This window comes from Panicum virgatum, chromosome 6K (assembly GCF_016808335.1).
Source record: "Panicum virgatum strain AP13 chromosome 6K, P.virgatum_v5, whole genome shotgun sequence".
NCBI lineage: Eukaryota > Viridiplantae > Streptophyta > Magnoliopsida > Poales > Poaceae > Panicum > Panicum virgatum.
In genome coordinates, this window is record NC_053141.1 from 31,269,674 (window position 1) to 31,297,444 (window position 27,771).

Below are 27,771 nucleotides of genomic sequence, written 5' to 3' on the forward strand. Positions count from 1 at the left end.
AGAATGATTTTTTTTTGGAACAGAGTAAAGTAAATTATTTTTTGAATAAATTTTGAATCATAGAATGATTTTTTAAAAAAAACGGAGCGAGGAACTGGGACAGCTGAGTAATGCTTATTGCCCGGCACGGCGGCACCTGCATTTCCCAGTACCCTCACCACAGCAAGCATTACTAGACAGTAGACACAAGCATAGACCATGGAAAATTATTGAACACCTCGAAGCCCTTGGAATTCACCACATTTTCCCTTCTTCCATGGGCAGCACGTCCAACATGTACAGCTAATTGGAAGCACTGCAGGTTTCGAGCTGCCTGAGGAACCCAAGGGAGGCATCCTCAGCATTCTCCGGCTGTGGGGTGGTGGAGGACGTCGGATCAAACTCGGCCTTCCATCCAGCGATGCACGACTTCCCCTCTTTCCCCGGACAGGGACGAAGAAGAAGGTGACGTGGTATGAAATAGGTATCATACATCTTCAGCTCACCGCGAATGGCCTCGTAGCCGATGCACCGGCCCGGCTCAACCTTCTCAGTCTTCTGAACCGATTCCTTCACAAAGTGATGGAGTAATGCAGTTAGCAGGGGTAACAGCGTGATCAGACATATGCTCTCAGTTACATGTCATTGGAAACACCTCTGAATCATTTGTGATTATTGACCTACAAGGTAGCAACTGTAACACAACTGTGTCATGTGTATTTACTCACTGAATGTTACAGGTGAAAACATATAACCCATGTACTGAAGCCTTACCAGGTCCTAGCCTGAAGAGCCTGAGGCTGCCCGGGCTGCCATCGCCTTCGAGGTACTCTGCGCCGGCGAGGCATCTCGGGGTTCACCTTGCTCAAAATCTCATTGCTGGTGTGGTGAACATCTCCCATGCCTGGCTTGCAAGGATGTTCTTTTTCCATACCGGGCGAACCCGAAATTTCATTACCCAAAAACAACGAACTTACAGCATGTCGGGGTTCACCTTGCTGACAATCTCATTGCTGGTGAACATCTCCCATGCCTGGCTTGCAGGGATGTTCAGCTGGACCTCACCCTGCAGGCTCTTCACCCTTTCTGCTCTGAGTCTCAGTGACACTCACCTGATAACTGCTAGACTAGCTGCCACTTGCTATGTCAATGCTCTGCCTGCATTCCGCTGTGCCATTCGCCTGCTCTTTTATAGTGGCACCTGAGCTGCCATTTGGCAATCGCAGAGGCTAGAGGTCTGTTCTTCTTACTGAAGAATCCATTGTTATTCAACGTCTCGAACTACACCCAAGATTTTTAGCGTCTCCTTTTATTTTCCACCATGTTCAAAGGCTACTGTGAAGAAACCTAGTATAAACAAGTAGGGGACTCGGACCCTATTTGGTTCCCAACAGTCCCTGAGCTAATTGTAGTCCCTGGACTAAAACAAAAAGTCCCTCCCTGTTTGGTTGAGGGACTAAAAGGGACTAAATATCATTAATTACAGTGATAAAAGGATCCAAATACCCTTTGCATGCATGCACTTGCATGGCCCGCATGCGCCCAGCTGCATGCGCCTCGCAATGGATGGGGTGGGGGTCGCGTTGGAATGTGTGTGTGGACCTAGGGGCATGGTGGAATAAGTCCCAAAAAAAACTCCTCTTGAGGGATTTCTCAAGTTTTAGCGTCTAACATACTTTTGGTCCCAAAAAATCCCCCCGTTTGGTTGTTTAGCCCCAAAAGTCCCAGGGACTTATGCAAAAGTTCCTCAAACCAAACAGGATCTCAAGATTTCTCTGTGCTGGCTTTGACAAGGAAAATGATTCCTGGCGGTAGTCCTTGGCTAAGTGGCTCATGTGATTTAAGACATCGAGTTGTTTTATCAAGTGAACTTGTGGCCAATTTTACAACAATGACACGATTGACACAAATACATATGAATCTCTTGACCAAATCTACCATTGTTGCAATCATATCTGTAGTCCTAGATATGGAAGACAATTAATTAATTCACGGAATGTTTTCTAATGTGGTTTTATGATTTATTAATAGTCTTATTGTGCCAACACTTCTCTGCTACATGATCTTATTTGTGCCAAAACTTCTCTGCTGCATATATGATAATTCAAAAGCTTTTTTTTTCTTCATGACTTTCCTACCCTGCTTGAAAAATTAAACTTCACACATTTTCCATGTGAACAGATTCAAGGTCATACATGCAAAGAAAGTTGCTGTTAAAATACATAAGGTACTGCTACAGCGAGATATACTCTAGATTAAACAAAAGTTCAGACCAGTTAGACATCATGAGGGAATTGTTAGATATCAAGACGTAATCAAATCTTGGTGCAAATATTATGAAACAAAAAGGAAAATCTAACAATAAGAAAGGAGCATTAAGTATATGCTCTGACCTTACTTTAAATAGGCATCAGCACTGATATCAATCCAATTTCTCATTGTACCACGGCTAATCGCCCGTGACATTTGTCAAAGTCCGGCTGATCACCCGTGACATTTGTCGAAGTCCAGCTGATCTAGATAAATAGATTTATTACCTCCTTGCAGATTAATGTTCCCTGTACAATTCTCAAATAGAATATCTCCTTTTTATTTACATGTCATATTAGTTTTTTTTTTGAAAGAAGTGAGTATGTTTGACTGCATCTATAATACCATGTAACCAAATTTATTACCTCCTTGAAGATTAATGTTCCATGTACAATTCTCAAATAGAATCTCCTTTTTATTTACATGTCATATTAGTTTTTTTTTGGAAAGAAGTGAGTATGTTTGACTGCATCTATAATACCATGTAACCAAATTTATTACCTCCTTGCAGATTAATGTTCCATGTACAATTCTCAAATAGAATATCTCCTTTTTATTTACATGTCATATTAGTTTTTTTTGGAAAGAAGTGAGTATGTTTGACTGCATCTATAATACCATGTAACCTACCAACATTAACCAAATTTATTTAAAAAATATAACATCTATAATACCATGTAACATGTAAAAAAAATATGTTTTTTTTGGAAAGAAGTGAGTATGTTTGACTGCAGATATTGGTGCAAGCTATGCGCAAATATTTAGAGTTTTGTCCGGAGCATCACATCAGCTTTTCTGAAAAGCAAGAACAGATCCAAAGTTCATTCACTTTTATAAAGTACACATAAAAAAAACGGTGATCCTGCCCAAGCTTGCTGCTTCTAACATGCAACTAGTGCAAGCCATGCGCCATATTTAGAATTTTATCCGGAGCAGACAGAAGATAGCCATGATCCATTATTGTGATCCATCATTGTGATATGTGAATCCCGATCAACCCTGCTAACGGACAGAAGATGGCATTTGTCACGACAGTTCATTGCGGATTCGCCTGATTAGGTTCTGAACATCTGTTTAGCAACTGTCACATCCACTTATATTACATGACCGCAGTACTTAAATCTAGCATTTTTCTTCAGCATCACACGTTTCCCATAGCACACAAGCTAGGATCAATTACAGTTGCTACAGTCAGGTACCGGTCACCAGCTTCAGGCTTACATACACCTAGGGAAGTGGGTTTCACCAACATAGCCCCCAGCCATTGCCCTGTGGACATTTTTCTCAAACTTGTTCGGGTCATCACGAAGAACAGCTGCTGCTTCATGGTTGAGGGGGTCCTCGTCATTAGGTTGCTGCAAGATATCCACATGATGAAAAAAAATAGTACAATTAGCTTCTGCTCCATAAAAAAAGTGCGGGAGAAACAATATCAAGAAGCAATAATACAGTCGACATAAATCATATAAGTGAAATAAACACAAACCAGCTCTCAAAATGATGCATCATATGAGATAATTATGAGTAGAAATCACAGTAACTCACCGAGAAAAGAAGATTCAAACCATACACAATGGTGTTGATGTTCAGAACAGGCTTCCAATCTTCACGCAGAATGTTCAGGCAGACATTTCCTTCCAAGTCAATATTGGGATGGTAAACCTCATATGTGATACAAATACGAAAATTAGTACAAAGAACTGTTACTCCTACAACTTAGAAGGGTGGGAAGGTAAGCAGGAATTAAGAGTGAAATATCAATAGAAATAGCCTAGTTACCTTGGTCTTACACTTGACTTTGGGAGGTTCATGAGGGTAGGCTGGAGGAACTTGGAAGGTAAAAACAAATTTACCACCTCTGAGAAAAGAATTTGTGCATTAGATGTGCACTTTAAAAGATTTATACTACAGGAAGGCAATATTGAATCCATACTGAAACTAGGGGAAAACAACAATGTTTAGAACAAAAAAAAAATATAGTACTAAGTTCACCTCCCAAAATTCTGCTTCAATTTTTGAGTAATTGCTAATCTAAGGATCAAACATCCTCCAATCCAACAAAAAACAAACTGACAGAAACAATTGCGCATAAGAGATCCTCAGTTTGCTTTGGCAGGAAACTAGGAATGCTTTGCGACTATAGGCAAAAATTAGGAGGTGTTGTGAACAGGCAAAAGATTTACATTTTACACTCACATTTATTTGCAAAACAAAGTCATACCAGAACCTATCAGCACAGCATATCATTTATCCTATTTTCTGAGTTATTTGCTCCCATGCGGAAAGGGAAAATATTCAGTGCAAACCACATCTTCAGTGGAAACGTGAAAACCCTCTACATACATATTTAGAAGTTCCCAGAAAAATACCCTGGCATCCATTTAGAAGTACCTCTCAATGCCAGCAAACCATCCATTTCCTACTTAAAAATACATACAATGCAGATTCAGATCTATCACAATTGAATCTTTGATTGAAATCTGTGTGCCAAATTAAGATAAAATGGGTAGAGTATTTCTTAATTTCCTTTTTTTCTCGAATTCACAGGAGATCTGTGCATTACTGCATTAAGGAGAAAATATTTAGAATACATACTACCCACGCACGAATCGAAAAAATCAGATCACCCTTGCCATTCAGACAAGAGATTATATGAGAAAATTATGTCAAATACAAATTCTCAGAACCACTTACACATAGTACCCTTCGTCGGGCTTAATAGTGGCCTCAAAGTTCATCAGATCATCCTTGCCATTCGGAAAAGAGATCTTGGTGGTCATGGGAAGGTTGAGTTCGGCAATATCTAACAAAAACAATGTAAAAATGACAGTAGTTAGCAACATAGTACAACAGTGTACAGCACAGCGAGTATGAATCACATGATAGATGCATGCAAGCTAAGAAGAATAAATAGATAAATTATGCAGAACCACATCACCATCATGGCGCCGTGTATGTAGGAACAAATCATACATAATACACATAACAAACTGCAGAACAAGATTGCGTCCAAGATGACAAACCTTTATGGAGACGCAGCTCCCCTGGACTTTGCTTCTTGGCAGCAGGTTTTCCATTTGCAGTCGCTGCATCATCCTTCTTCTGGCCCTTAATCTTAAAAAGATTTATCATTTTCTCTACAAAAGAAACTAAATCAGTTATGACATTCCACACCTATAAATAAGCATGGCCCTGCTTCATCTTGATTCTCCTATAAATGCCTATATTGATGTACTGAAATGATAACTCAAGCATCATAATTAGTGGTTCCAAGGTTGCAAGCATGGTTCTTGAATCATCATTCTTATCATTTAGAATGTACTGAAATAATCAAATAGCTTCTCTTAAAATATGGACTGATACAAAAGAAACTTAATTTAGGTGAAACCTGACAAATGTTCATACAAGCAGGAAGCAGCATAACAAGAAAAGGTTATTCAACACACAGAATCCTTTTATCTATTTATATGGAACTGCAGAAACAATTGTCCCCTTGACCCCGCCACTGTCCAGGCAGAACTCCAAAATCATGTGTTAATCATGATCAGCAAGTGAGGCTCAGCCAGGAAAGTACTGGGCCAGACAAAACAATGCACAGCAATCAATAGTTCAATAGTATAACAGATAATAGGCCCTATCAACTCACGCACAAAGCCGTAACTCACAATTTAACAAACACCACATTTACCTCAGCCCTAACAAATTTTTTCCCCATATTGTTCTCCTTCAGCTCAGCCCAACAGCATGATTTCCCTCCCTAATAAGATGGCCGGTACTTGCAACGTGATCACATCAAGTAATCGTTTCGTATACACAAAAGGTAAGGACAATCAGACAACATGCGATTTCTAAGTGTCCAAAGAAATCTTGGAATGTCAAGCGCCTGGCCTTCTAAAGCCCAGAACCCCACTCCAAGAATCCAACCGAGCCACCGCAACAAAACACACTCTACGCTACCGCTAGATCGGACCCAACGCAGAGCGTGAAGATTCAATCGAGCAACCCCTAATCTGCTTTAGGTGGAGAGGGGAATTCAACTGTGTAACCTTCTTCCACGCACAGCGGCCCCTAACCCCCAACAAACACAAATCCGCCGCCGCAGACAAGACGGATCGGGGCGCCCACAGGAGAAACAAAGATACGCGCTCGACCAGTGCTCGCGGAAAACAAACAATTCCGCGCAAAAAAGAAAAGAAAAAAAAAAGAAACAAACAAAACCAATCATACGAGCAGGATAAGGTAGGTATTCCTCACCTCGGGATCGATCGACGCCCGGACGGGTCTCCGCCGAGGAAAGCGAGAAGGAACAACCCCTGGGGAGTAGGCGGGCGGCGGGAGGAGGCGGCGCGCGAGCGCGTGGTCGGCGGCGAGGAGGCCCGGCGGAGGGGATTAGCAGAAGGAAAGGCCGGGGGCTTTGGACTCGGGGGTGCGGGGGCGGCTATTCATGACGGTGGTAATGTCGCTTTTGGCCTTTTCGTTTTCGAATTTCGAATACGGGTGAGGTGAAGTTCCCTTCGACCGCGGCCAAGCCTTGAACCGAGTTCGTCTACGGCGCTTTTTTTTTTTTTGCAAACTAGGAGTACTAGTTTGAGGGAGCGTTTAGTTCCCAAAATCAAAAATTTTTGGGTGTCTCGTCGTTGTTTGACCAGATGTCGGGATGACTTTTCGAACACTAATTAAAAAACTAATTTCAGAACTCACTTGGAAACCGCGAGACGAATATTTTGAGGCCTTTGACCGCATCATTAGCACATGTGGGTTACTGTAGCACTTATGGCTAATCATGCCCTAATTAGGCTCAAAAGATTCGTCTCGTCGTGTACATCCAAACTGTGTAATTAGTTTTATTATTTAATTACATTTAGTGCTTCATACATGTGTTTTAAAGGGGAGGTGAAAATTTTTGGGTGAAAATTTTTGGGAACTAAACGGGGCCTGAGTCTCTTTTTCTTCCCCTTTTCAAATACATCCGGACCGTGTTATAAATCGCCTCCTTTTTCTTTGAGTATTTTCTTTTTGAAAGGCTGCTCTCAGAGGTTTGGTATTGATAGGGTGTGAAAATACATACTCCTTCCGTCTTGGAAAGACCGTTCGTTTAGCCTTCAAATTTTGTCCCACAAAAATTATTCATCTAGATTGTAGTAAAGTCCATTTAATTAAAATAATATCAAATATCAAGAAAGAATTGCATTGGGAAGGGCATGAAGCCAATCAAATGTTTAAGTAGATGTTATTTTTTTAGTTTCCAGTACATTTGCATTTATTGAAAATCTAGGAAATCAAATAAGCAGCACGGTCTTCAATCATAACTCTATAGTTAATTAGGGGTAACATTGTCATTTTCTAGTACTAGTAACATGTCTGAAAATTTCTAAACGAACAGTCTTTTCGGGGCGGGAGTATGAATTTAGATGAGTTCTGTCACGTGTATTAAATCTTCCATATGATTGCTTTTCTAGCTAGCGTGCAACTATGCATGAATCATTTCACCCGTGTATACTTTCTCTGCCTACCATACAGTCTCTACAAACATACACATGTTGTTTGCATAGCAGCTTTTAGGATGAAGTCAGAGGAGGTTATCCAAATGGGAAAAATCCAATTTTCACTCCCGAACTATCGCAAAAGTCTGATTTTTAACCTTCAACTACGAAATCGGACAACATAGGCCATCCAACTGTCAAAACCGGCAAATTTGGCCCTTACGATGGTTTTGAAGGTGGTTTTGTATTTTCTAAAAAATTAAATAAATCTAATTAGATTTAAATTAAAAATCAAAACTAATTTACTTTAAATCAGAAAAATATGAAACTAGTACCAAAATTTTTCTAAAAATGTAACCTATCTATTATTGCTCCATTTGAATCTTAGTTATTAAAAATAATAGTCATAACTGCAAGCAACCAAATATTATGAACATAAAAAATTAGATTCGAATAGCTCACAAGTCATGTGACAATAGATAAGTTACATTTTTAGAAAACTTTTGATATCCATTTCATAATTTTTGACTTAAAATTAATTACTTATAAATTTTATAGTGTAAAATTAAATATTTTTTATTCTCACAAAATAGAAAACCACCCCACGGGCCAAATTTTGCCCGGTTTTGACAGTTGGATGGCCTATGTTGTCCGGTTTTGTAATTGAAGGTTGAAAATCGGACTTTTGCGATAGTTGGAGGATGTAAACCGGAATTTTCCTTTTAATAGCATTTTTTATTGCAAATAAATTATTTTAGCCTGACTCTATGAAGTGGTTGGCCCTATAAAATTAACAAAGAAGTTGTGAGTTGAAAAGATCACTTTCGGGTCAGAATCACTTATACTTAAACTTCAATACAGAGAATCACTTCTCAAAATATAAGCAGGAATTCCACCATTCAAGCCTGTGATTTCTTATTTGAATTCCCTACAATATCACCCTCCCCCAAGCCACACTCCTCATCTTCCCTCTACCTCTTTTCTTACACTTATACAGATCTCAATGTGGTTTCATCAGAGTTTATGGGCATTTATTAAATTATATAACACACAAACAATTCTCTACTTGGCAAGCTACACTTTTCTCTCTTCCAGAAACATCTGTGGCTGGTTATGTCAACTGGTAGCCGGGGTGGCGCAGAAGTACAATTATACTGTACCTTCTATTTCTATCACACGCGTATAAATTTCTTGGGCCTTTCTTTCGTATACTCAGAGCTTCTACTAGTTGGGTGACTATACTTCTTGACTTTCGTCCTGCTCGCAACCTAAAAGATATGGCCAGAATCTCTAAAATTATCAATTTATTCCATAGCAAAATATAGTCAAAAGTTTTCAGAAAGATAGATTCGAACAATTTTTTATTTTCTTTTATTCAATGATGAATTGACCTTTTTTTGATGAACAAAACGAAGGAATTTGTACTGCCTGGAGAAGAGTATCCCTATCTATGTAGCAAGGTATACGTATACAACCTGCAAAAAAAAAGGTATACGTATACATGTACCATCAACTGTTCCTCGAGGCTCCTGCAAAAATTCAAACTTTGGACACCAGTTCTCAATCTTCTATTTAATTCAATGCTTTTTCTTTCACAGTTCTGTAGGTGTTTTGGAGCGCTAGGTTACCATACTATTTGTAGAAGTGGTAGACAAATGAGAATCTTATTCCCTTCTCTTTCATGCCCACGCAACACGTGTAAAGTGCAGAAAAAAGAAATTATTCTAAACAAGAGGACGAATGGACTCTCTGACCATTCATACAAGGCCTACAACTCAAGAACTGTCAAAAATGTAATCAATGAAATAAGAGCAAGAAGCTAACTATATCTCAGGTGCGGCCATGATTAAATTAACAATAGATTGTGCAAGAGCATTCTCTGGACAGAATATTTCTTTTCATCACTACTTGTTATAATAAGCACACTCCTTTTCCAATTCTGCAAGATTGAGCCTCCTGTTGTTACTATAAATGTGAACACAATCCTCACCTCAAACTTAGGTTAGTCTGGTGTGGGGCTGACGGCCCACTATAACTCACTTCGCAAAGGAGCAAAGTATCCCAGACTTCCTATCAGATCATATCATCAAAATGGGAAGTTGGATGCTGTTCCATATTGGATGAACCAAATGAATGTAGCTAATATCTTTGTAGCAACACTATCACTAATGTTTATGGTACTACGTAAATCTAAGTCAGGTTGCCTATTTTGCTACAGCAGTGTAAAGTGAAGAGCATGTGAAGGATAATTCTTCAATGCTTTGCCACATCCATGGTTCTGAACCTGCAAGGATAATTCCATCAGAGTGGGAAAGATCAGATGGGAGAAGATTGATATCAGGAAATGCGCAACATTTAGAAGATGGGACAAAATTGTGTTTTATCCTTTGGAAAATTATTTAACTAGAGGGTGTAAATGAATTTCTTTTATCAAAGGCACAAAATTACTCAAACAAATGGTCGAATGATAATAACAAATTTGGGACTTTTTTTATGACAGTAGAAAATAGCACAGCATGATTTTGTACAGAAGTGTTCCCTTACCAGTTATAAAGGTGCTGAGTCTCCCAATCAACTTACTCTCCCAGACATGGAGCAATCAACTCTCCTAATCCATACACGGCAGCCTTGCTGAAGCTGGGAATATAATAATAATGCCTTTCCTTTTCTGATACCACATTAGTAAGTATTCCTTTTTTGTTTAATCTGGAGTCTGGAGACAGAATTCTTGAACAGATATCTTGAATCTATAGATGTAATTCTTGGACAGAATATCCAGAAGTCAACACTACAAGAATTAAGAGTTGTATTCAGCACAAGAAGCTGATAGATTCATGTAAGGAAAAAGAAAAAGAAGGTTCATAAACAACACCTACTTCTCTATTAATGTTGAAATCTCCAAGATATCTTTGATACCGCATAAGTGATATCAACCAAATTGAACACCATCAATTCAGAAGGTCAACTGTATGTAATACTGCTCAGGCATGGTCATTGACAAAATCCTTTTCTTTTTGGTCCACTTATATCAGTTGTATTCACCAATAATCTTCACAGGAGCACTTTCCACCCTTAAATTTATGCAAACAATTTGAATCCTTGATCAGAATTTGCCGCTCGTATTTTTCTGAAACAAGCTTGGCAAATGTGTGGCAATGGCGACACATCCTTACATTTTTTATTATTCGTATGCTTCTGAAAGGAGGGGAATTTGAAATTGCAAGAGCAATTGCTAGCTTCTCACAATGCATTGCAGATAATTCTTCCTTCTCTTCTTCAACATCTGGAGTCCCACTACTGGTATTCAGCATTGAGATTCCAATCTGAACCATAATAGATTTCAGATCAGCTACTGTGCCCTCTAACACAAAATTATCACCAGTTGATAACAAATAGACCTTGTTCTCAATTTCAACTGAACAGCTATCAACCTCTTCCAACTCTCTTCCTTTGTTGGATACTATCATGTGTGGTACATCAACAGACTTTCCAGCCAGATCCTGCAGATTATAAATCAGTCTTTGAATTCTAGGGTCACTGGGCTCAATCGAAACCAGCTCTCTTGCTGCCAGGTTTGCCAGCCTTACATTTCCATGAATTGTTGCAGCAGTAAGCAATGCCTCCCAGACTGCTAAACTGGGTATGAGTGGCATCTCATCAATAAGCTCATATGCTTCTTCTAATCTCCCTGAGCGGCCAAGAATATCAACCATAGCTGCATAATGATCTACATCTGGAGCAATGTTGTAATCATGCTCCATGTTGTAAAATATTTCTTCCGCTTCAGATACCTTGCCCTTGAGGCCATAGGCCTTGATTACAGCAGTCAAGGTTGTATTATCTGGCAACACACCTTCTTCTTTCATTTGACAGAAGCGATCCAATGCTTCACTTGGAGAGCCATGCAGCAAGTGTGCAAGAATGATACAATTCCAAGTGATAATATTTCTTGACGAGTGCCTATCAAAAACAGCACAAGCACCAGCAAGATCGCCGGATTTTGAATAGGCATTGATGAGTGCATTTGCAATTTTAGCATCCATTTCTAAATTGTAGTGAAAAATGCAGGCATGGATCTCCCGTACTTTCCAAAATGCAACTAAGTTTGCAAATGCTGGAATGATACTTAGGATTGTAATATAATCTGGTCGCACCAGAAGTGCTTGCATCTGCCGGAATATTCTTAGGGCTCTATCAAAATGACCATTATGCACTGAACCCGCAATGAGTATGTTCCAAGAAGCTGTATCCCTTTTTACTCCACAGCTTTCCATCATCTGGAATAGTTCAAAGGCTCTCTCGTCATCCCCATTTCGTATGTATCCTGAGATCATTATATTCCAGGTAATCACATTGCGCCGAACACCAAGGCTCTCCATCTTACAGAAAAGTTCATATGCTTTGCCACAATAGCCTGCTTGTGCATACCCTGCAACCATTGAATTCCAGGAGAATATATCCTTCTCGGGTATATCATTAAATATTCTCTTGGCTGCAACAATTTCTCCACATTTTGCATACATGTCAACCAAGGAGTTCCCTGAGAGCACATTGTTCACACTCCCAACCTTAATTGCATGGCAATGGAGCTCCATTCCCTGACTCAGTAACCTCAAACTTGCACAAGCTGAGATGGCACTTGCAATTGTCATACCATTTGGTTCGATTCCAGCAAGACGCATCCGGATGAAACACTGAAGAGCCTCATCCCCCCTATCACTGTGGACAAACCCAGACACAAGGCTAGTCCAGGTGACAACATCTGGAGCAACTCCAGATTCCTCCATCTGCTCCAGCAGCTCCATGGCCATATCAAGATCCCCAGACCTCGCATAGCTCGAAATCAACGTATTCCATGTGACAACCCCGGGCTCTGTACCTTCATGCCTCATATCAGCAAGCAGCCTCCGTGCCTCGTCCCACTCACCAGACCGGCAACACCCAAAAATCATCGAGTTCCATGTGCCCAAGTCCCGCTGCACCATCTTCCCAAACACCCTACGCGCACGCCCCAATTCTCCACACTTCACATACATCGCCAGCAACGAGTTACCAACTGGCACATCCCTCACTCTCTCCGTGAACCCTTTCCGGATAGCCAAGGAATGCATCGCCATCCCGAGCTTCAATTCCTCAGTGTACGCACATGCCTGTAAAATCCGGGTGATCAAGAACCTGTCTGGAATGACCCCTTCCCTGACCATTGTCACTGCGAGCGCAATGACATCGCTGTACATGCCCCTGATGGCGTAGGCCCCGATCATTGCCGACCAGGTGAGCAGATCCCTGCGCGCCATTCCGTCGAAAACCTTGCGGGCGTCGACCAGGCGCTCGGCGCAGGAGTGCATCGTGATAAGCTTCGTATCCGAGACCATCCGGGGCTCGCTGCGAAGCGAAGGACCAGGCCGCGGGTGGATTCTTGGCTCTTGGGCAGGGGGGCGGGTGCTGTGGCGAGGGGCTTGGAAGCTACTTCTTGCTTCTTGGAATGGCAGCGCGAGGGGAGGAGCTTGCGCGAACGCCATGATGGGTTCTTGGATGCGGCCATGGCTGGGCCTGGAGGCGGGTTGGGGCGGGAATTGGTGGGGCCTGGGGAGGATGGAGGGTAGGGGAGCCAGGAGGAGCTCCATGGGAGGGTGGAAGGAGGAGAGGAAAGGTTCTTGGCAGGCTTGGGTTTTTGCATGTTATCCTTTCGTTTTTCTTTGTCGTCTTCTGTTTTTCTGACTTTTCCAGCAGACTCACGTAGGCCCAAACGCTTTGCCCTTAAAAGCGTGAGTTTTGTACTTCTATTTTCGCATAGGATGAAAATGGAAAAATTGTAAATGCTTGTTCTAAAAATAGTTAATAAATGGCTCCCGAATCAACATGTATAAGCATTTTAGTCAAATGTCAAAATTTTAAACATTAACCAATAAATATTCATTCTAAATATAGTAAGCTTTAACTTAGAATGAATCTAGAAGTACTTATATTTAAGGGTGGAGAGATTACCGAATCTCTCTTGAAAAGTTCAATTACAATTACATGTAAAGTTTGGTTGATTTATTTTTATTTTAATGCACAGACCCATTGCATACACATATTACAATATTGCTACTTCCAAATACATGCATAGAGGTTCTACATGTCATGGACTTCACACAGATATGGCAATGCATACTCATTGTTATTGAATGAATGTGAATATGTGATGATGGTTACCTGTTCAGGTACTTCATACAAAAAGGTAAAAATTAGCCACCCTTAACAAGAAAAGAAGATACTGCCCACAGAATAGAAGTCAACATCTTGAAGAGAAAAAAGAAGAAGTTAATCTATTCATCAGAAGATAAATGAAAATTACTAGAAAACTTTGGACCGCCGTCCTCTCCACCATTGTTTTTTTCATTGCTGCTTCCACTCCTATCTTCTGCGTCACACTAATCTAACTTGATACGGAACATACCCATCTGGGTTGAGTCTCACTCACGACAAGCCGTCGCAATTTAGATTTATTCTAGTCTAGATATTAACGATCCCAAATTCATCTAAACGTTATCTGATCCGTTTAGAGCATCTCCAAGAGTCTAGCTTAAAATCCAAGCTAAAAAGAAGAGAAAAGACTAGGTAAAAAAATAAAAAGATTTCTAAAGATAGTGAACCAACAGCCTCTCCAAATTGACTATCAAATCACCTTCAACCTCTCCCTCGGACTCCCTTCCATATCTGCCTATGCGATCCCCCCTACCCCCACCCCCACCCCCACCCCCGCATCGTCGCCTTGTTGCGAGCCCCAAGCCTTGTCCCCCTACTACCCTCTTTGCCGCGCGCTCGTCCGCCCTTCACCCGCCACGAGGGGGCTCATCGGCCGCCGCGCCACCACGAGGGGGACCCACCGCGAGGGGACGGACGGTGGTGAGGTGAGGCGATGTCATGCCGGACAGATCGAAAGGCTCGGTTGCCGAACCAGAAAGAGTCTCTAGGATCCAATTTTCACGGAGATATTTTTCATTGTTACCTAACCTAAAGGCGATTTACAGACTGTTGGAGTTGCTCTTATAGAGATTATGGACCCGTTTGGGAGCACTCCAGCTCCAGAAAAATTGCTCTCGAGGACCAACTCCACGTTTTTTCCGCTACACTCCACTAACTCCACAAAAATATAGAGCTATTGTACATGTTTGGCTTATTTCAGTGCTCCAATTCCAGAAATCAACTGACTTGTTATGAATAGTCTATTTTAACATTTGTGAATGAGCCCACATATCACTATCTCTTCTCCCCTCGTCCTCTCTCTCTACACACTTAGCAGCGGTAGCTAGAGATGTGTGGGGGCGGTGGCGGCGGCAGGCAGCAGGCGTGCACGCAAGGCGGTGGTGGGAGGCAGGGGCTGCGGGTAGCAGGCGCGGTAGGCAAGTAGACGGTAGGCGCAGCAGGCAAGGGCGGCGGCGGTAGGCAGGCTGCAGCGGCTGCGGGAGGCCAGCGTGGCAGGCAGGGGCAGCGGCGGGAGGCGCGACAGGTAGGGTGGCGGCGGGAGGTAGGGGCGCCGACGGCGGTGGCAAGCAGGGGCTGCAGCCGTGGTGGCTGTGAGGAAGAAGGTTGGGTGGAGGCTAGAGAAAATAGAAACGAAGGGATATGTTATGTAATCAGTGGTAATGGTGGGTAAATAACCCTTAACTCCACAAGTTGATGTGTAACTAGAGTTTTTGGAGCACCCCTTTACGAGCTCCAAGAAAAACATGGAGTTGACACCAAACTCCAGGTTTTTTTTGGAGTTACGTGTTTGGCATAATATATTGGTGGAGTTGGTGGAATTCTTGGAGCGAAACTCTCCCAAACACATGTTCATAGAGATTAGTGTAGTTGCATTTATGTGAATGTGTACCAAAATATTTTTCCAAGCTTTAAATACAACTGACGAATGCCAGGCAAGATTTGTCTCGCCATTTGTTTGGCGCAGCCAGACCGTATGCATACCCATCTCCAAATCCTTGCCGCGTGAGCTTTGAAACAGTAGAAAATCTTTCAGTAATGGTATTTTTCAGATTTATACAAGGTATAACGGACGAATTAATTATTTGAAAAAAAAGAAGATAAGGTACCTAATCAGTTGAACTAACAAAATTTGACACATAGTCTAGCACTAAAATAATTTCCATACATTATGTTGGTCATTATACATGCTGAAACGGAAGCAGCAACTAGAAAAGTGCATACAAGCTTCACTTAATTTCTGTCCAAATGCTTCCGATAACTAAAATATGCGAAACAAACGCAACCAAGTTAGATTTCCAGGGGGGTTCGTCCTTTCTTCCAAGAAACCAGTGAAACCCTTGTTTCGGCACCGCTGACGAAGCCCAACCAATTCATTGGTTGCCAACATTACGGCCACCATATCCTCTGCCTCGCCTCTGCTGCTGCTGCTGCTGCTGAACACGTCGCTGGGGGTTGAACTGATGCCCAGGGGCAGGGTTTGCCTGCTGCTGTGGCACGGTCCTCATGCGTTGAGCCTTCATCTGTGCAAAGAGCGCATCCATTGTTCTTGGTGCTGCCTGGTTCTGCATCTCTTTGGCCTACAAATAGATTAAAGGTATATTAAGTAATCAGCTGTGATGACAACAGAAGGGCAAGAATAATTCAACAAACATTAAACAAGTCAATTTCATGTATCATGCAAATTGAAAATCGAATATGAATCCAAAGATGCACTAGTCATGCAAGTTCCCAGGTCCGGAAACTAGTATGGATGGCTATGAAGAGGCATTGGAACAATACTACCAGGAAAATATGGATAAAGCTATGCAAAAAAAATAGTATAGTCAATATACATAGAACGTATCACTGAAGTGAAAAGAACTAAATTACAATAGAAATGGTCGTCCAAGAGAAGTCACCAAATTGGTAAATGAAGTGATTATGATCACCTACTGTACATCTTAAATCGATTATGCATCAGATACAAGTATACAACACATTGGGTAACAATTTACTTTTCCTAATCAGTTTATCTTATTTACTCCGCACCAAGGTCAACATTTGACATAGTACATACCTTCCCATTCTGAAAAGCATCACCTACAGGCCTCCTCTGCACTAAGGTACTCGTACTGCATCAAAATCAAAATATTAGTCATGAGCAGGAGTGCTCAGTATCAAGAATCATATGCACCAGAGGATCAACAGCTATTGTTTTCCGAGCATGTCTGCTGATAACTCACCACATCCCCTCAAGACAAGGATATACTTTTGAGGCAAGTCAGGATGTACATACCATACCATAATTTGAAATAAAATCAAACATAAATAAGAGTGTGATCATTGCAAATATACAGTGCATCCTCTTGGTTTATGGCCCTCAACATTCTAGACTGTTTACTTCCACCCAAATTTGAATGCACAAGGTTCAACGATGTCCCAAAGTTGACACAATTTATTGATCGATTGGACAGATAAAACCATTCATCCAGAAAAACAAGGCCACATATGGAATCAATGAAAATAGATTCCATCACTTGACCTTGAAAAGATAGCATCCATACAGCTCAGCATACCAGGATAACTCTTTAACAAAAATCATGAGATACCATGATTTGCTCTTATCCAGTTTAAATGCAGGTAGGCATTGCAAATATCTTTGTGGGCACCCGTGATTCCGTGAACACTGGGAAGTATATAGCACTTGATGATAGGGCGGTCAAAATTGGCATGCTGCTACAGATATGACCAACTTGAATAAGAGGAAGCAGCAGACTTTACTCCCCAGAGGCCCAGATGCATACCACAAATTGGCTTGTGACCAGCACTACACTATTCACACTGCATTCATGCAAACAGATAAATGCTGAGCAACTGTGCCAGGGAGCAGGTCAAAACCAGTTCCTTCTCAGGCATATACCATCCCAGCATCTGGATGACCAGTGGCATAAGATACTAGTGATTATCACATCTCCTTCCTACCGAAGTTGACAAACAAAACTAAGGTACCCTCACAACAGTTAATGCCAGTCTCCAAAAAATAGCATTAGTCCAGCAGCTATAGCGTGGATGGCATTGCAAATTTGCAATGTCTGGAAGCAGCAGATACATATCCAGGGTGCTCCAGCAGGTTCACAAATTTAACCAGCTCAACCAGAATAAAGGCAATTGCCATAACTCTTAGTGAAGCTTTAACGCTCTTAAGTAACCATGCAATGAACTATGATCAGCCCAAATTACTTCCAACTTCTATTCACCATATATTTGTAACAGTTCAACCAAGAAGACAGGCCTTGTGCCTCACGATTTTGACATTGATTTTTCTTTAAACTTGCGCATGCGTATATACCAATGGGATACCAATAGCAGGGAGGTTAAGGCAGTTCCATGCAAACATCAGCATCATAATCATTCTCGGCCAATATAACCCAAGGTGAATGAGTCAACAAATATAACAAGCCCTTGAATGCAGTAAACCTTCTCATAAGCATTAAGAGAACCATTGTTTACCTGTACATAACAATTTCTTGAGATGAAAACATGGCTACAAAAGGAACAAGAAAACAACATCGTGATTTGTTGTTACCTTGGCTTGTTCCATCTGCCAGCCTTGTTGCGCATTGGCATAGCAGCAGCCTTCTTCGCAGCCTGCTTTGTAACAGGGAACTGATTTCCACCAAGATTTGACCTCCTTTGTGCAAGAACACCCTAAACACCCACAAGGGAACATTAGAAAATGCAATGTGAAACAAGCTGGAAGACACAATCTAGATTGGCATTGCAACATACTTGTCTGATGGTCGATCTAGATTCCATGAACCGTTGAACTTTGGCATTCCCTTGAGTAGAGTTGCCATTCTGGAATGGGCGTTTTTTGATCTGTGTAAAAATGAAGGGTAATTAACAAACTTCCACATGGAACACAAATGCAACAGAGTACTCCAACAGGTTAATATGTTTACCGGCTGTCTAGGGGGTTTCTTGCCTCCAGCATTCTTTTTCTTTGACATCTTGATTATATCCTCTGCGTAAACAAAGAAAATAGCTGAGATAAATGAACCCTGAAATATGAATTAATGTAATTAAACAAGAAAAAAAAATGGTCAAATAGCATACCCAAAGTCATGTCCATCTTTTTCTCGGTAAAAGCAATAGCTTCAGCTGTTAGGGGTAGTGACTCCATCTATATATAAACAAATGATATAATTAGCGCAAGAAAACCCTACCACGATTTGGAGCAGAAAGTATAAAAATCTGACACAAAATACAGCATGTCATTTAACTAAATAGGTAAACTGAACACATGCAAAAGTTAAACAAAGAATGGTAAATCCCAGGCAATCCCAGGTAAATATAGGCACTTCCAATCCAATATTCCAAATAAAAAGACGCAACAACACAACAGCAGACATGAAATTACAAGCAAATCCAGCTTCAGTAATTTTAAATATAGACACAACAATAACCGGAATGGCAATGGCCTCATACATGACAACAGCAATGGATAAGGTATGGATGAGAAACAAAAATGAGATAAACAAGCAGCAAAGATCTTTTTTGTCCAAATCTGAACTATGCTCGGAAGGGAAATTTATTGGGAGCACACCTGACTAAACTAATTACAATACCAAAACCAGGCGCCAACTGCTAGCTTCCAGTTAATCATTGGCCAAAGCAAAAGCTCTAGGGAGTCTGTTGGCTCAGATAGTTAACAGGGCAGCTTGGTAGTCTTAGTCTCTAACCCCCACCATGGAATTAGAATGTAACTTGGACTGTTTCTATCATTTAATACAGTGACGCGCAGTTCTTCTGCATGTTAAAGAAAAGAAAAGCTAAATAGCCCCCTTCTTATGCACAACAACATTGACACCAACAAGTTTGCACGACAGGACATGCTCTCCAAAACTGAAGAACTAAGTGATACAGACAAAGGAGCAAATGTATCTATCTATTCATTCCAAACCTAAGCGACTTGCCAATGAATAAGCAACCACAAATACCAACAAAACAAGCTGATCCACAAGGACCGCGGACAAGGCACAACCCTCTAACTCTGGTAGGGCCACAATATCCTAATTGAATCCAAGAACCAGCAACCTAAGCCAAATGTGACACAGAGAACCTTACAAAAGAAGGAACCTATCCGACAAAAATTCCACAAAATTCCACCATGGGAGCTAATCATCCCCAGCCCAATCACAGTACCAATACCTAAAGCACGCAGGTTTAACTAATACGGAGTAATAGGCTACAAACGATATCACCAACGACAACCGTGTGGAACGCCGAACGCATCAATTGCACAAAACCAACCACCCCCGGCCGCAATCGATTTCCCCGCCCCCGCGCCCCTAGACGAAACACGGCGGGCAGCAGCAACCGAGAGCGCCAGCGCGACCCTACGCCACAAAGCCCCCCCACGTCGAGGACCCGTCGATTCGAGAAGGGGGGAGGGGGGAGGGAGGGCAGGGCTCACCGGATCCGAGCGGCGGCGCGACAGGGGGCCCGCGCGGCTGCGGCGAGCGATCCCGCGGGCGGGCGGGCGGCCTAGGGTTCGGTGGCCGGAGCGTCGCGGGGAGCTGACGGCGCCGGCCGGATGCGTACGGCCGCGATGAGGTGGAGGCGGGGATTTTTCGTCGAGGAAGGTGTGTGGGTGGGTGGATATACGCTGGGCGGCGGTTTGGTGACGAGGCAAAGGAGAGGGTCGGTTCACGGTTGTTGTGCGCGGAGGCCGGGCTTGGTGGGCCGGGCTGGCTTACCACTCCACCGTGGTTGTTTGATTACGGAAAATATTTACTCAAAAAGAAACTGGGCTGGGTCGTGAAGGAGCATTTCTCCATTTGGTGGCTAAGCGTCGTAGCGTGTGATTTCTCCTCATAGATCATTTCATTTTGAGTGAATATTTTCGTATCCATGCCTGAGAGCCATGAGGAGCAAAAGTGCAAAATAATGTAGCTCTGATCCGATCTTCCGACAAGTATTTTGATGAGTATGATAGATTCGATTCGTGGAGAACTCGATGTTGGCGATCCATACTTTTAATTAAACATAATTCAAACTCTTTCAACTATTACACCGATGTTTCGTTGGTTATCGACCAAGCACAACTCGATTAACAACAACAACATAGCTTTTTTTCCCAAGCAAGTTGGGGTAGGTAGAGATGAAACCCGAAAGAAATAAGTTCAAGGTTCAGGCACATTGATAGCTAGTCTATAAGCGCTCCTATCCAAAGCTATCTCTTTAGAGATATTCCAATCCTTAAGGTCTCTCTTAACCGACTCATCCCACGTCAGTTTAGGTCTACCTCTACCCCTCTTTACATTATCGACCCGCTCAAGAACCCCATTACGCACCGGCGCCTCAGGAGGCCTTCGTTGGACATGTCCAAACCATCTCAGCCGATGCTGGGTAAGTTTCTCTTCAATTGGTGCCACCCCGACCCTATCCCGAATAACTTCGTTCCGGACTCTATCCCTCCTTGTGTGCCCGCAAAACTACCGCAACATCCGCATCTCTGCTACACTCAGTTGCTTGACATGTTGCCCGCAAAAGCACAACTCGATTAACATCGCCAAGAATCTTTTCCCTGCAAGTGAATCGAGGAACACAGATAAGAAAGAATAAAAAAGGACTGACCGCCACAATGGTGTAAAACAAGAACGTGAGCCCTGGTTCATAGCAAAAGAACTCGACTTCACAGTTAAAATAAAAGATGTTTGTTTCTCGATGGCGAACTAAACTAAATAAAACCCAAACCCTAATCGCTGCAAACCAGCCACTAGTACTTTTCTCTAATAGCTCTAATAGCAAATCAGCACCAGCCCCAACCGAACAGAGTGAATGTGGCGACGAGTACCGGCCTTCTTACAAAACCCAAACCCTAAAATAACGGTGACTACTGAATATATGGGGGAGTCCTCCGTATATATCACACAAGGGGTGTGTGGCGAGGCGACCATGACTCCACGAGCGTTCTTCTTTTGCTTGCTTCAACTGGGTTACGACAACTCTAATCTTTAAGTTGTACTTCTTCCACCTAAAGAAACAGCATGGGACTAAAATCTCACACCATAATATAGTTACCCGCAAAATAAACAAGAATGACTGAGCCTTTTGAGATTCACCATCAATTTTATTCGAGACAAAAGTATAAAACTAATAATCCCCCACCAGATTCTAGAGGAACATCTAGTCTGCCCAATGGTAAAAAGCACAGTAATTTCTTTATGAAAACAGTTGACGCGAAAACGTGTCACACAAACACATTATGTGCACCTCGCGGAGGGCTCCTTGCAGCGCCCTCGTGAGATCCGGTGAGACCGATCCAAAAAGTGTGTTGATGCAATAATATATCATGCTTTGTGACATGAGCACGTCAGGTGCACCTAGCGATTTTGCAAGTGGCATAACGTGTGACGTGCCAACGAAATTGGTCTTGCCAATTTTGCAACCAGGTCAAACCGAATTCAAAATCCAAAGAAACGCCCCATAGGAGGGACTCGTCAGAGTAGGCCCATCTTAGGTTGCGTTAAATTCGGCACGCCAGCTTAGGTTGCCTTAAATTCGGCACGCCAGCTAGGATGCACGCCAGCTAGGACGCCTCCTCAAGCTATAGAGATGCAGAAAGAACAACACATAAGGTTTGAAAAGTAGGGTAAATAAGATAAAAAGATGAAAATAGTAAAAGGATAGATTGATTGATCGATTAGATAACCTCAATCGACTGTGACTTCTATATTTATTGGGAGAGGAGGTCTTATCCAATTAGGAATCGAAATTTATACAAATCTCGTGTTAAAATGCAAGTTCTAACTCGGACTGTATTGCTAGAACCGGTTCGACCGATCCGATCTAGGTCAAGTCTTCTCAAGTAATCTAAGTTAGGAGTTGTATTTTGATACGAAATTTGTATAGGTTGCGACATCTAATAGTGTAAGACTTCCTCTCCATATAAATATAAAGGGCCACAGTGATTGAAAATATCCAATCGATCAATCAATCTACCTTGTATCATTTTCATCTTTTATCCATTTCACCCTATTTTTTCTACCCTATATGTTGTTCTTCTAGTCTCCATGACATAAGGAAGAGTCCTAGTTGGCTTGCTGTAGGGCATCTCAAAATGTGCCTGCCGAGATGGCCCCCTCCTCGACGACAAGCATTCATTGGATCTTGCGGTGTGACTGAGTTGCAAAACGGGTCTCACTGGATCTTGCGCCGAGGGCACTACAAGGAGCCCTCAGCGAAGTGCACGTGATGTGCCGGTGTGACGGCGCGTGGCACATTTTCTGCCACTTTCATGTCAACATAGAAACGTTGCCTCTCAATTTTGAACAAGAAGGAAACACAATGCTGCCAAACAAATAAAAAAGACCAATTCAGTAATTCCTGTTCCTATTTTTTTTCAAGCCCAAAGAAAACGTGCTCATATTTATACGTGTTCTCTACTATCCTTATTTTACCGTGCATGCCAAATAAAGAAGAGAGCAGATCTCAAATCTCAAAGGAGAAAAAAAAGAAATAGAAAAACAGGGCAGATAGGAACGTTAGCTCTCGATCCGCCTTTTCCCTTGCTAGAGAAGAATTACTATTGGCTTATTATTGCAACCAGAAGAAGCGTTCTTCCATCTCTCTTGATCGATCCCCTTTCAACTCGATCTGATGTTGTGCACTTTCAAGCTGAGGAGCCTCCTCTTCGTGTGGCGAGCTTTGACGCTGGCGCTGGTCTCGTTCATCTCCCATTTCCTCTGGTGATCGATCCGTGGCTGGGAAACGCCTGGCTATTAATTAATTAGCCGCTGGGATTAGCTAGCTAGGGTCCTTGGTTCTTGTCATGCATCTTCGTCGACGATGGGATCAAGGGACTACTACGAGATCCTCAACGTCGGCCGTGACGCCACCGACGACGACCTCCGCAGGGCCTACCGCCGGCTGGCCATGCGGTGGCACCCCGACAAGAACCCCGGCGGCAAGGCCGACGCCGAGGCCAGGTTCAAGGAGATCACCGAGGCATACAACGTTCGTACGCTCGAATTGCTTTCGATTCCATGCACGCATCCTTGCTCATCATCATTCTAATATGAGGGAGTAATCGATCGACCCTTTTTGCTCCCATGGTTGGATTATTGGATGATGATCATCAGGTGCTCACCGACGCAGACAAGAGGGCGGTGTACGACCAGTACGGGGAGGAGGGCCTCCGCGGGGAGGTGCCGCAGCCCGGCGGTGGCCGCGGCAGCGATGACATCTTCGCCGAGTTCTTCGGGAGCACGCCGTTCACGTACTGCAGCAGGGGCGGCGGCGGCAACGCGCGCGGCGGGACGCAGCCCCCGCCGCCCCCGGCGTGGGACGGCGGGTTCGGCCGGTCGTACCGCCGCAGACAGGGTGGCGGCGGCGGCGCGGCGCCCTCGATGGCGCCGCCACCACCGCCCGTGGAGAGCAGGCTGGCCTGCACCCTGGAGGAGCTCTACGTGGGCGTCACCAAGAAGATGAGGATCTCCCGGAACGTCGTGGACGCCAATGGGTAATAAGATTTCTGCTAATCGATCAATTAGCTTGTTCTTCGTTCCTTACATTATTGATTCAAAATAAAAAAAATTCGAATTTTTCATCTCGTGAAAGCTAAATGGCTCCTAAATTAAATAGATTGAAACCTGCCTGTATGTGAGGACAGGAGGATGAAGACGGAGTCGGAGGTCCTGTCGATCGAGGTGAAGCCCGGGTGGAAGAAGGGCACCAAGATCACGTTCCCGGGCAAGGGCAACCAGCAGTGGAACCAGCTCCCCGCCGACCTGGTCTTCGTGGTCGACGAGAAGCCCCACCCCGTGTACCGGCGCGACGGCAACGACCTGGTGGCCGAGGCCCGGGTGACGCTCGCCGAGGCGCTGGGCGGCACGGTCGTCGTCCTCGCCGCGCTCGACGGCCGCGAGCTGGCCGTGGACGTGGGCGGCGGCGAGGAGGACGACGCCCCCGTGGTGTGCCCCGGGTACGAGCTGGTGGTGCCGGCGGAGGGCATGCCCATCGCGCGCGAGCCCGGGCGCTGCGGCAGCCTCCGCATCCGGTTCGACGTCGCGTTCCCGGAGCGGCTCACCCGCCGGCAGCGCGCGCAGATCAAGCGCGTCCTCGAGGCCGGCTGCTAGTTACCGACCGGCCGGCCGGCCACCTAACCGGCGGCCAACGGCCGGGCTGCTTGTGCTTGGTCGTGCTACCCATGCACCTCATGTGGAACTAGCTTCTGAAGGAGATGATCAATGCTCACAGATAGGTCAGGCACTCAGGCAACACGCTCACCATTGTACTAACTGAGACATTTCTTTCCACGTTCCTGACACGCATGTGTGTTCGCCAATGGCCTCACCAACCCATCCATCGTCTAAGCCTGCCTAACTAGATCCTCGCTCGATTAATCCCCTTCTCTAGGAGAATTAGTGCCTCTCAAGTCTCAATCCTCTTCAATTCCTCCAATCTAAGATTAGCTGAACAATTAAGCTCTAAATAAAGAGAAATTTCCACAGCCAAGTTCCCCGCAACTTCCACTGCCATCCATCGACTGTGAGCTTGTGTTGTCGACCGAAACCCACCGGCGAGCAACGACGGGCAACACGAAGAGCCGGGAGATTGCTAGGGCGCTAGAGGCACTGCTCCCTCGTCGACGGCCCGCAATTTCCGTCACGCGCCCGGAGGTTTTGTGGAAAACCGGGCGTGCCACCTGACCTATACCCGATCAGGAGAGGTGTAGACGTGCTCCGAACAGTTTCCTGCATGCATAAACTCGTGTAAACATTAGTCCGAGCCGTGGGATCGGCTCCCCGGGACGACTCTTGCCTCGGCTTTTAAAGAGCCGATCGAGTCCCGGTGTCAGATCAGATCTGTGTATCTGATTTTAGTGATTAAAGCACGTGATTATGGAAACTGCTTCAATTAAATCTAACTAATCCAATCTACGATGGTAAAGCTTCACTGCTAGATCGGAACATCCTACACGTGACTAGGCCTAATGAACATAACAAATAACTAAACCCAAACCCAAAACAGAGGCCTAAGAACTAGCAAGAGCCGATTCCCGGAACAATCCCTATCAAGGCCAAGATAAAGCATCTACTACGCCACCGGATCATCCAACCCGTTTGTAAGGCCTAACCTAGCAGATATTAAGCTAATTCTCGAGTATGAGAACAACTATAACAGATCGGATCTACTAGATAGAAAAGAAGCAGGGTGTTATCTCTACGCGACTAACTCTATGCAACGAGAGCTAGCTTGAGATTAAGACATGATCGCGTAGAGATAACATGATATTCGTAGACAATAAGCAACGAAAGCATGATGAATCTACTAAAAGACATGCTACGAACATCAAGATAACTAGTACTACTCGCCATCAAAAACGCTTCAGTACGAGTAATACCAAGGTAAAAGCAAGAACAATGCTGCCCTGATCGCAAGAAGCGATCAGGGCAGCATAGGCGCTTACTTGGTTGAAACCCTAGGATTAGGGGTGGCGGTGCGCCGAGGTTTGTTGTGGTGGAGACACCCGCCGTGTGTAAACGAATGCCGTCCCCCCCTATTCAATAGGATATGGGTACATATTTATAGTCTGGAGACTTCTTGTCGTGCAAGACAACTTCAAACACTTCCTAAAATAATGGATTACAAATTGATAAGGATTTCTAAGACTAAATAATGTGATCTGGACTCTTTCCTCCACCGGTCCAAATCTTCATGAAGCTTCCAAATATTAACCGAAACATGCTGTATAATTGTGGCAGATTCTGGTCGTCCTATTGTTTCGGCAATTCCCGTCGACTCCGAGCGAATCTGGACGTGATTCCTGTGGCATTGGAAAGCTTATCTCCTTAGCTTTCTATCCATATATAGAACGCTCCAAACGGAGTCCGTATGTGGCCTGGGCGTCCATTTTCGTCCGGTCTCTTCCTGCAGTCCGAACCAGCCTCGCGAATAGACTGGGCTTCAACATGGATTAGGCCCGTGACCCCATCTCAACTTGACCCTTGAGTGCCCAATTATCATTGTATTTGGCCAAACTTATGATATAAGCCTGGCTAAGTGGACTCCTTTACCGTGGGCTTCTTCTGACATTTGGCATACCAATCCTAGTCAAATTCTGGCGATAACACATGCCCCCCAAGTTTGGCCAAATATGACAGAATCTTCTAAACGCCAGCCATAAACCAAATAAAAACATCATATCCTTAAATTGTCTTCTCATGCCACTGATGGTCTTGCCCCCCGAGCCGATAGATCGGCTATTAGCCAACTGACTTTGTGACCTGATTGCTTGAACCGGCCTCACGCCTTCCTTGACCAATCTCAATGTTGTTGCAGACCGGTTCTAGTTTTCATATTCCATGGATGGCACTGACTTATGTGATCATCCTCGTGCTTCATCAGCTCAGCATCAACACATACGGCCTCTCCTGCAAAACAATCACTTGCCGAACCGACGCTACAAAGATCATTGTGAATCGGCTAAAAGCTGATGAATCATATTCGGTTAGCCAAACAGTCCACATAAACCAAACCAACATCATTGATAAAAATTTCTTCCCCCCACAAAAATATGCTATGTCATGCAAAGAGTGAGTGTGAGCTTCCAGGTATGTCTCAAAGCATTTACAAGTGCTAGCATGTATATACAGTGAGGGTATAGCATAAAGACACCGCATAGAAAAGCTCAAAAGAATATATCTATATTAGAACATGAGCAAGCAATTTTTAGGATTTTCAAAATAAAAAACATCACCACTTAGCCCAACCAACTAGTACATTAAAGCATGACAAGCAAAAACCAGCAAGTACCTACACCAGTGAGCTCTTTCCGATAGAAGGATCTTTTAACAAGCTTGATTACTCATGCCCTCAGGTCTTGCAGGTTAAAACATATTACATTTGAAACTCAAACAAGCCTTTTGTTATGTGCCAGGGGTTATTTGCTTATCAGGCCACTTCTTACCAACCAATGCTAAGCCTAGGTCCGTTGAACCATCAGAAGCTTAAAGCAAGGTTTTGGTCATTCACAGCCTAG

The 27,771-nt window shown here is 43.5% G+C and overlaps 5 protein-coding genes across 5 annotated transcripts; 1 reads left to right on the top strand and 4 right to left on the bottom strand.

Annotated features, from left to right (window-relative positions):
• Positions 1-265: 265 nt before the first annotated feature.
• On the bottom strand, positions 266-1,814 carry LOC120713388. Its single transcript, XM_039999365.1, has 4 exons — positions 1,733-1,814; positions 957-1,086; positions 754-827; positions 266-569 (listed from the first exon to the last, which is right to left on the bottom strand). The coding sequence occupies exons 1-4, from the start codon at positions 1,812-1,814 to the stop codon at positions 283-285; spliced, it is 573 nt and encodes a 190-aa protein (XP_039855299.1). The 3' UTR covers positions 266-282.
• Positions 1,815-3,306: 1,492 nt separating this feature from the next.
• Positions 3,307-6,792, bottom strand: LOC120713620 (NEDD8-conjugating enzyme Ubc12-like). Its single transcript, XM_039999549.1, has 6 exons — positions 6,544-6,792; positions 5,313-5,426; positions 4,984-5,092; positions 4,069-4,147; positions 3,835-3,951; positions 3,307-3,644 (listed from the first exon to the last, which is right to left on the bottom strand). The coding sequence occupies exons 2-6, from the start codon at positions 5,419-5,421 to the stop codon at positions 3,507-3,509; spliced, it is 552 nt and encodes a 183-aa protein (XP_039855483.1). The 5' UTR covers positions 5,422-5,426; positions 6,544-6,792; the 3' UTR covers positions 3,307-3,506.
• A 2,763-nt stretch (positions 6,793-9,555) lies between these two features.
• Positions 9,556-13,474, bottom strand: LOC120713621 (pentatricopeptide repeat-containing protein At1g19720-like). Its single transcript, XM_039999550.1, has 3 exons — positions 10,649-13,474; positions 10,317-10,560; positions 9,556-10,056 (listed from the first exon to the last, which is right to left on the bottom strand). Exon 1 carries the CDS (start codon positions 13,397-13,399, stop codon positions 10,811-10,813), a length of 2,589 nt encoding a protein of 862 aa, XP_039855484.1. The 5' UTR covers positions 13,400-13,474; the 3' UTR covers positions 9,556-10,056; positions 10,317-10,560; positions 10,649-10,810.
• Positions 13,475-15,794: 2,320 nt separating this feature from the next.
• Positions 15,795-20,408, bottom strand: LOC120713623 (UAP56-interacting factor-like). Its single transcript, XM_039999551.1, has 7 exons — positions 20,200-20,408; positions 18,840-18,906; positions 18,686-18,747; positions 18,513-18,602; positions 18,310-18,431; positions 16,801-16,855; positions 15,795-16,321 (listed from the first exon to the last, which is right to left on the bottom strand). Exons 2-7 carry the CDS (start codon positions 18,904-18,906, stop codon positions 16,115-16,117), a joined length of 603 nt encoding a protein of 200 aa, XP_039855485.1. The 5' UTR covers positions 20,200-20,408; the 3' UTR covers positions 15,795-16,114.
• A 3,168-nt stretch (positions 20,409-23,576) lies between these two features.
• LOC120713389 (dnaJ homolog subfamily B member 1-like) lies at positions 23,577-24,865 on the top strand. Its single transcript, XM_039999367.1, has 3 exons — positions 23,577-23,744; positions 23,870-24,249; positions 24,400-24,865. Exons 1-3 carry the CDS (start codon positions 23,577-23,579, stop codon positions 24,863-24,865), a joined length of 1,014 nt encoding a protein of 337 aa, XP_039855301.1.
• Positions 24,866-27,771: the final 2,906 nt, after the last annotated feature.

Coding starts and splice junctions, on each gene's coding strand:
- LOC120713388 (XM_039999365.1), bottom strand. CDS start 1,814: ATGAGCCACTTAGCCAAGGACTACCGCCAGGAATCATTTTCCTTGTCA. Junction 1,087..1,732: donor AAATCTTGAGATCCTGTTTG/GTTTGAGGAACT, acceptor TTATCAGGTGAG/TGTCACTGAGACTCAGAGCA. Junction 828..956: donor AAGGTGAACCCCGACATGCT/GTAAGTTCGTTG, acceptor GTGAACCCCGAG/ATGCCTCGCCGGCGCAGAGT.
- LOC120713620 (XM_039999549.1), bottom strand. CDS start 5,421: ATGATAAATCTTTTTAAGATTAAGGGCCAGAAGAAGGATGATGCAGCG. Junction 5,093..5,312: donor GGAGCTGCGTCTCCATAAAG/GTTTGTCATCTT, acceptor TGTTTTTGTTAG/ATATTGCCGAACTCAACCTT. Junction 3,952..4,068: donor AAGTCAAGTGTAAGACCAAG/GTAACTAGGCTA, acceptor ATCACATATGAG/GTTTACCATCCCAATATTGA.
- LOC120713621 (XM_039999550.1), bottom strand. CDS start 13,399: ATGGAGCTCCTCCTGGCTCCCCTACCCTCCATCCTCCCCAGGCCCCAC.
- LOC120713623 (XM_039999551.1), bottom strand. CDS start 18,906: ATGGAGTCACTACCCCTAACAGCTGAAGCTATTGCTTTTACCGAGAAA. Junction 18,432..18,512: donor CTAGATCGACCATCAGACAA/GTATGTTGCAAT, acceptor GTGGGTGTTTAG/GGTGTTCTTGCACAAAGGAG. Junction 16,856..18,309: donor GGCAGATGGAACAAGCCAAG/GTAACAACAAAT, acceptor ATTTTGATGCAG/TACGAGTACCTTAGTGCAGA.
- LOC120713389 (XM_039999367.1), top strand. CDS start 23,577: ATGGGATCAAGGGACTACTACGAGATCCTCAACGTCGGCCGTGACGCC. Junction 23,745..23,869: donor AGATCACCGAGGCATACAAC/GTTCGTACGCTC, acceptor GATGATCATCAG/GTGCTCACCGACGCAGACAA. Junction 24,250..24,399: donor AACGTCGTGGACGCCAATGG/GTAATAAGATTT, acceptor ATGTGAGGACAG/GAGGATGAAGACGGAGTCGG.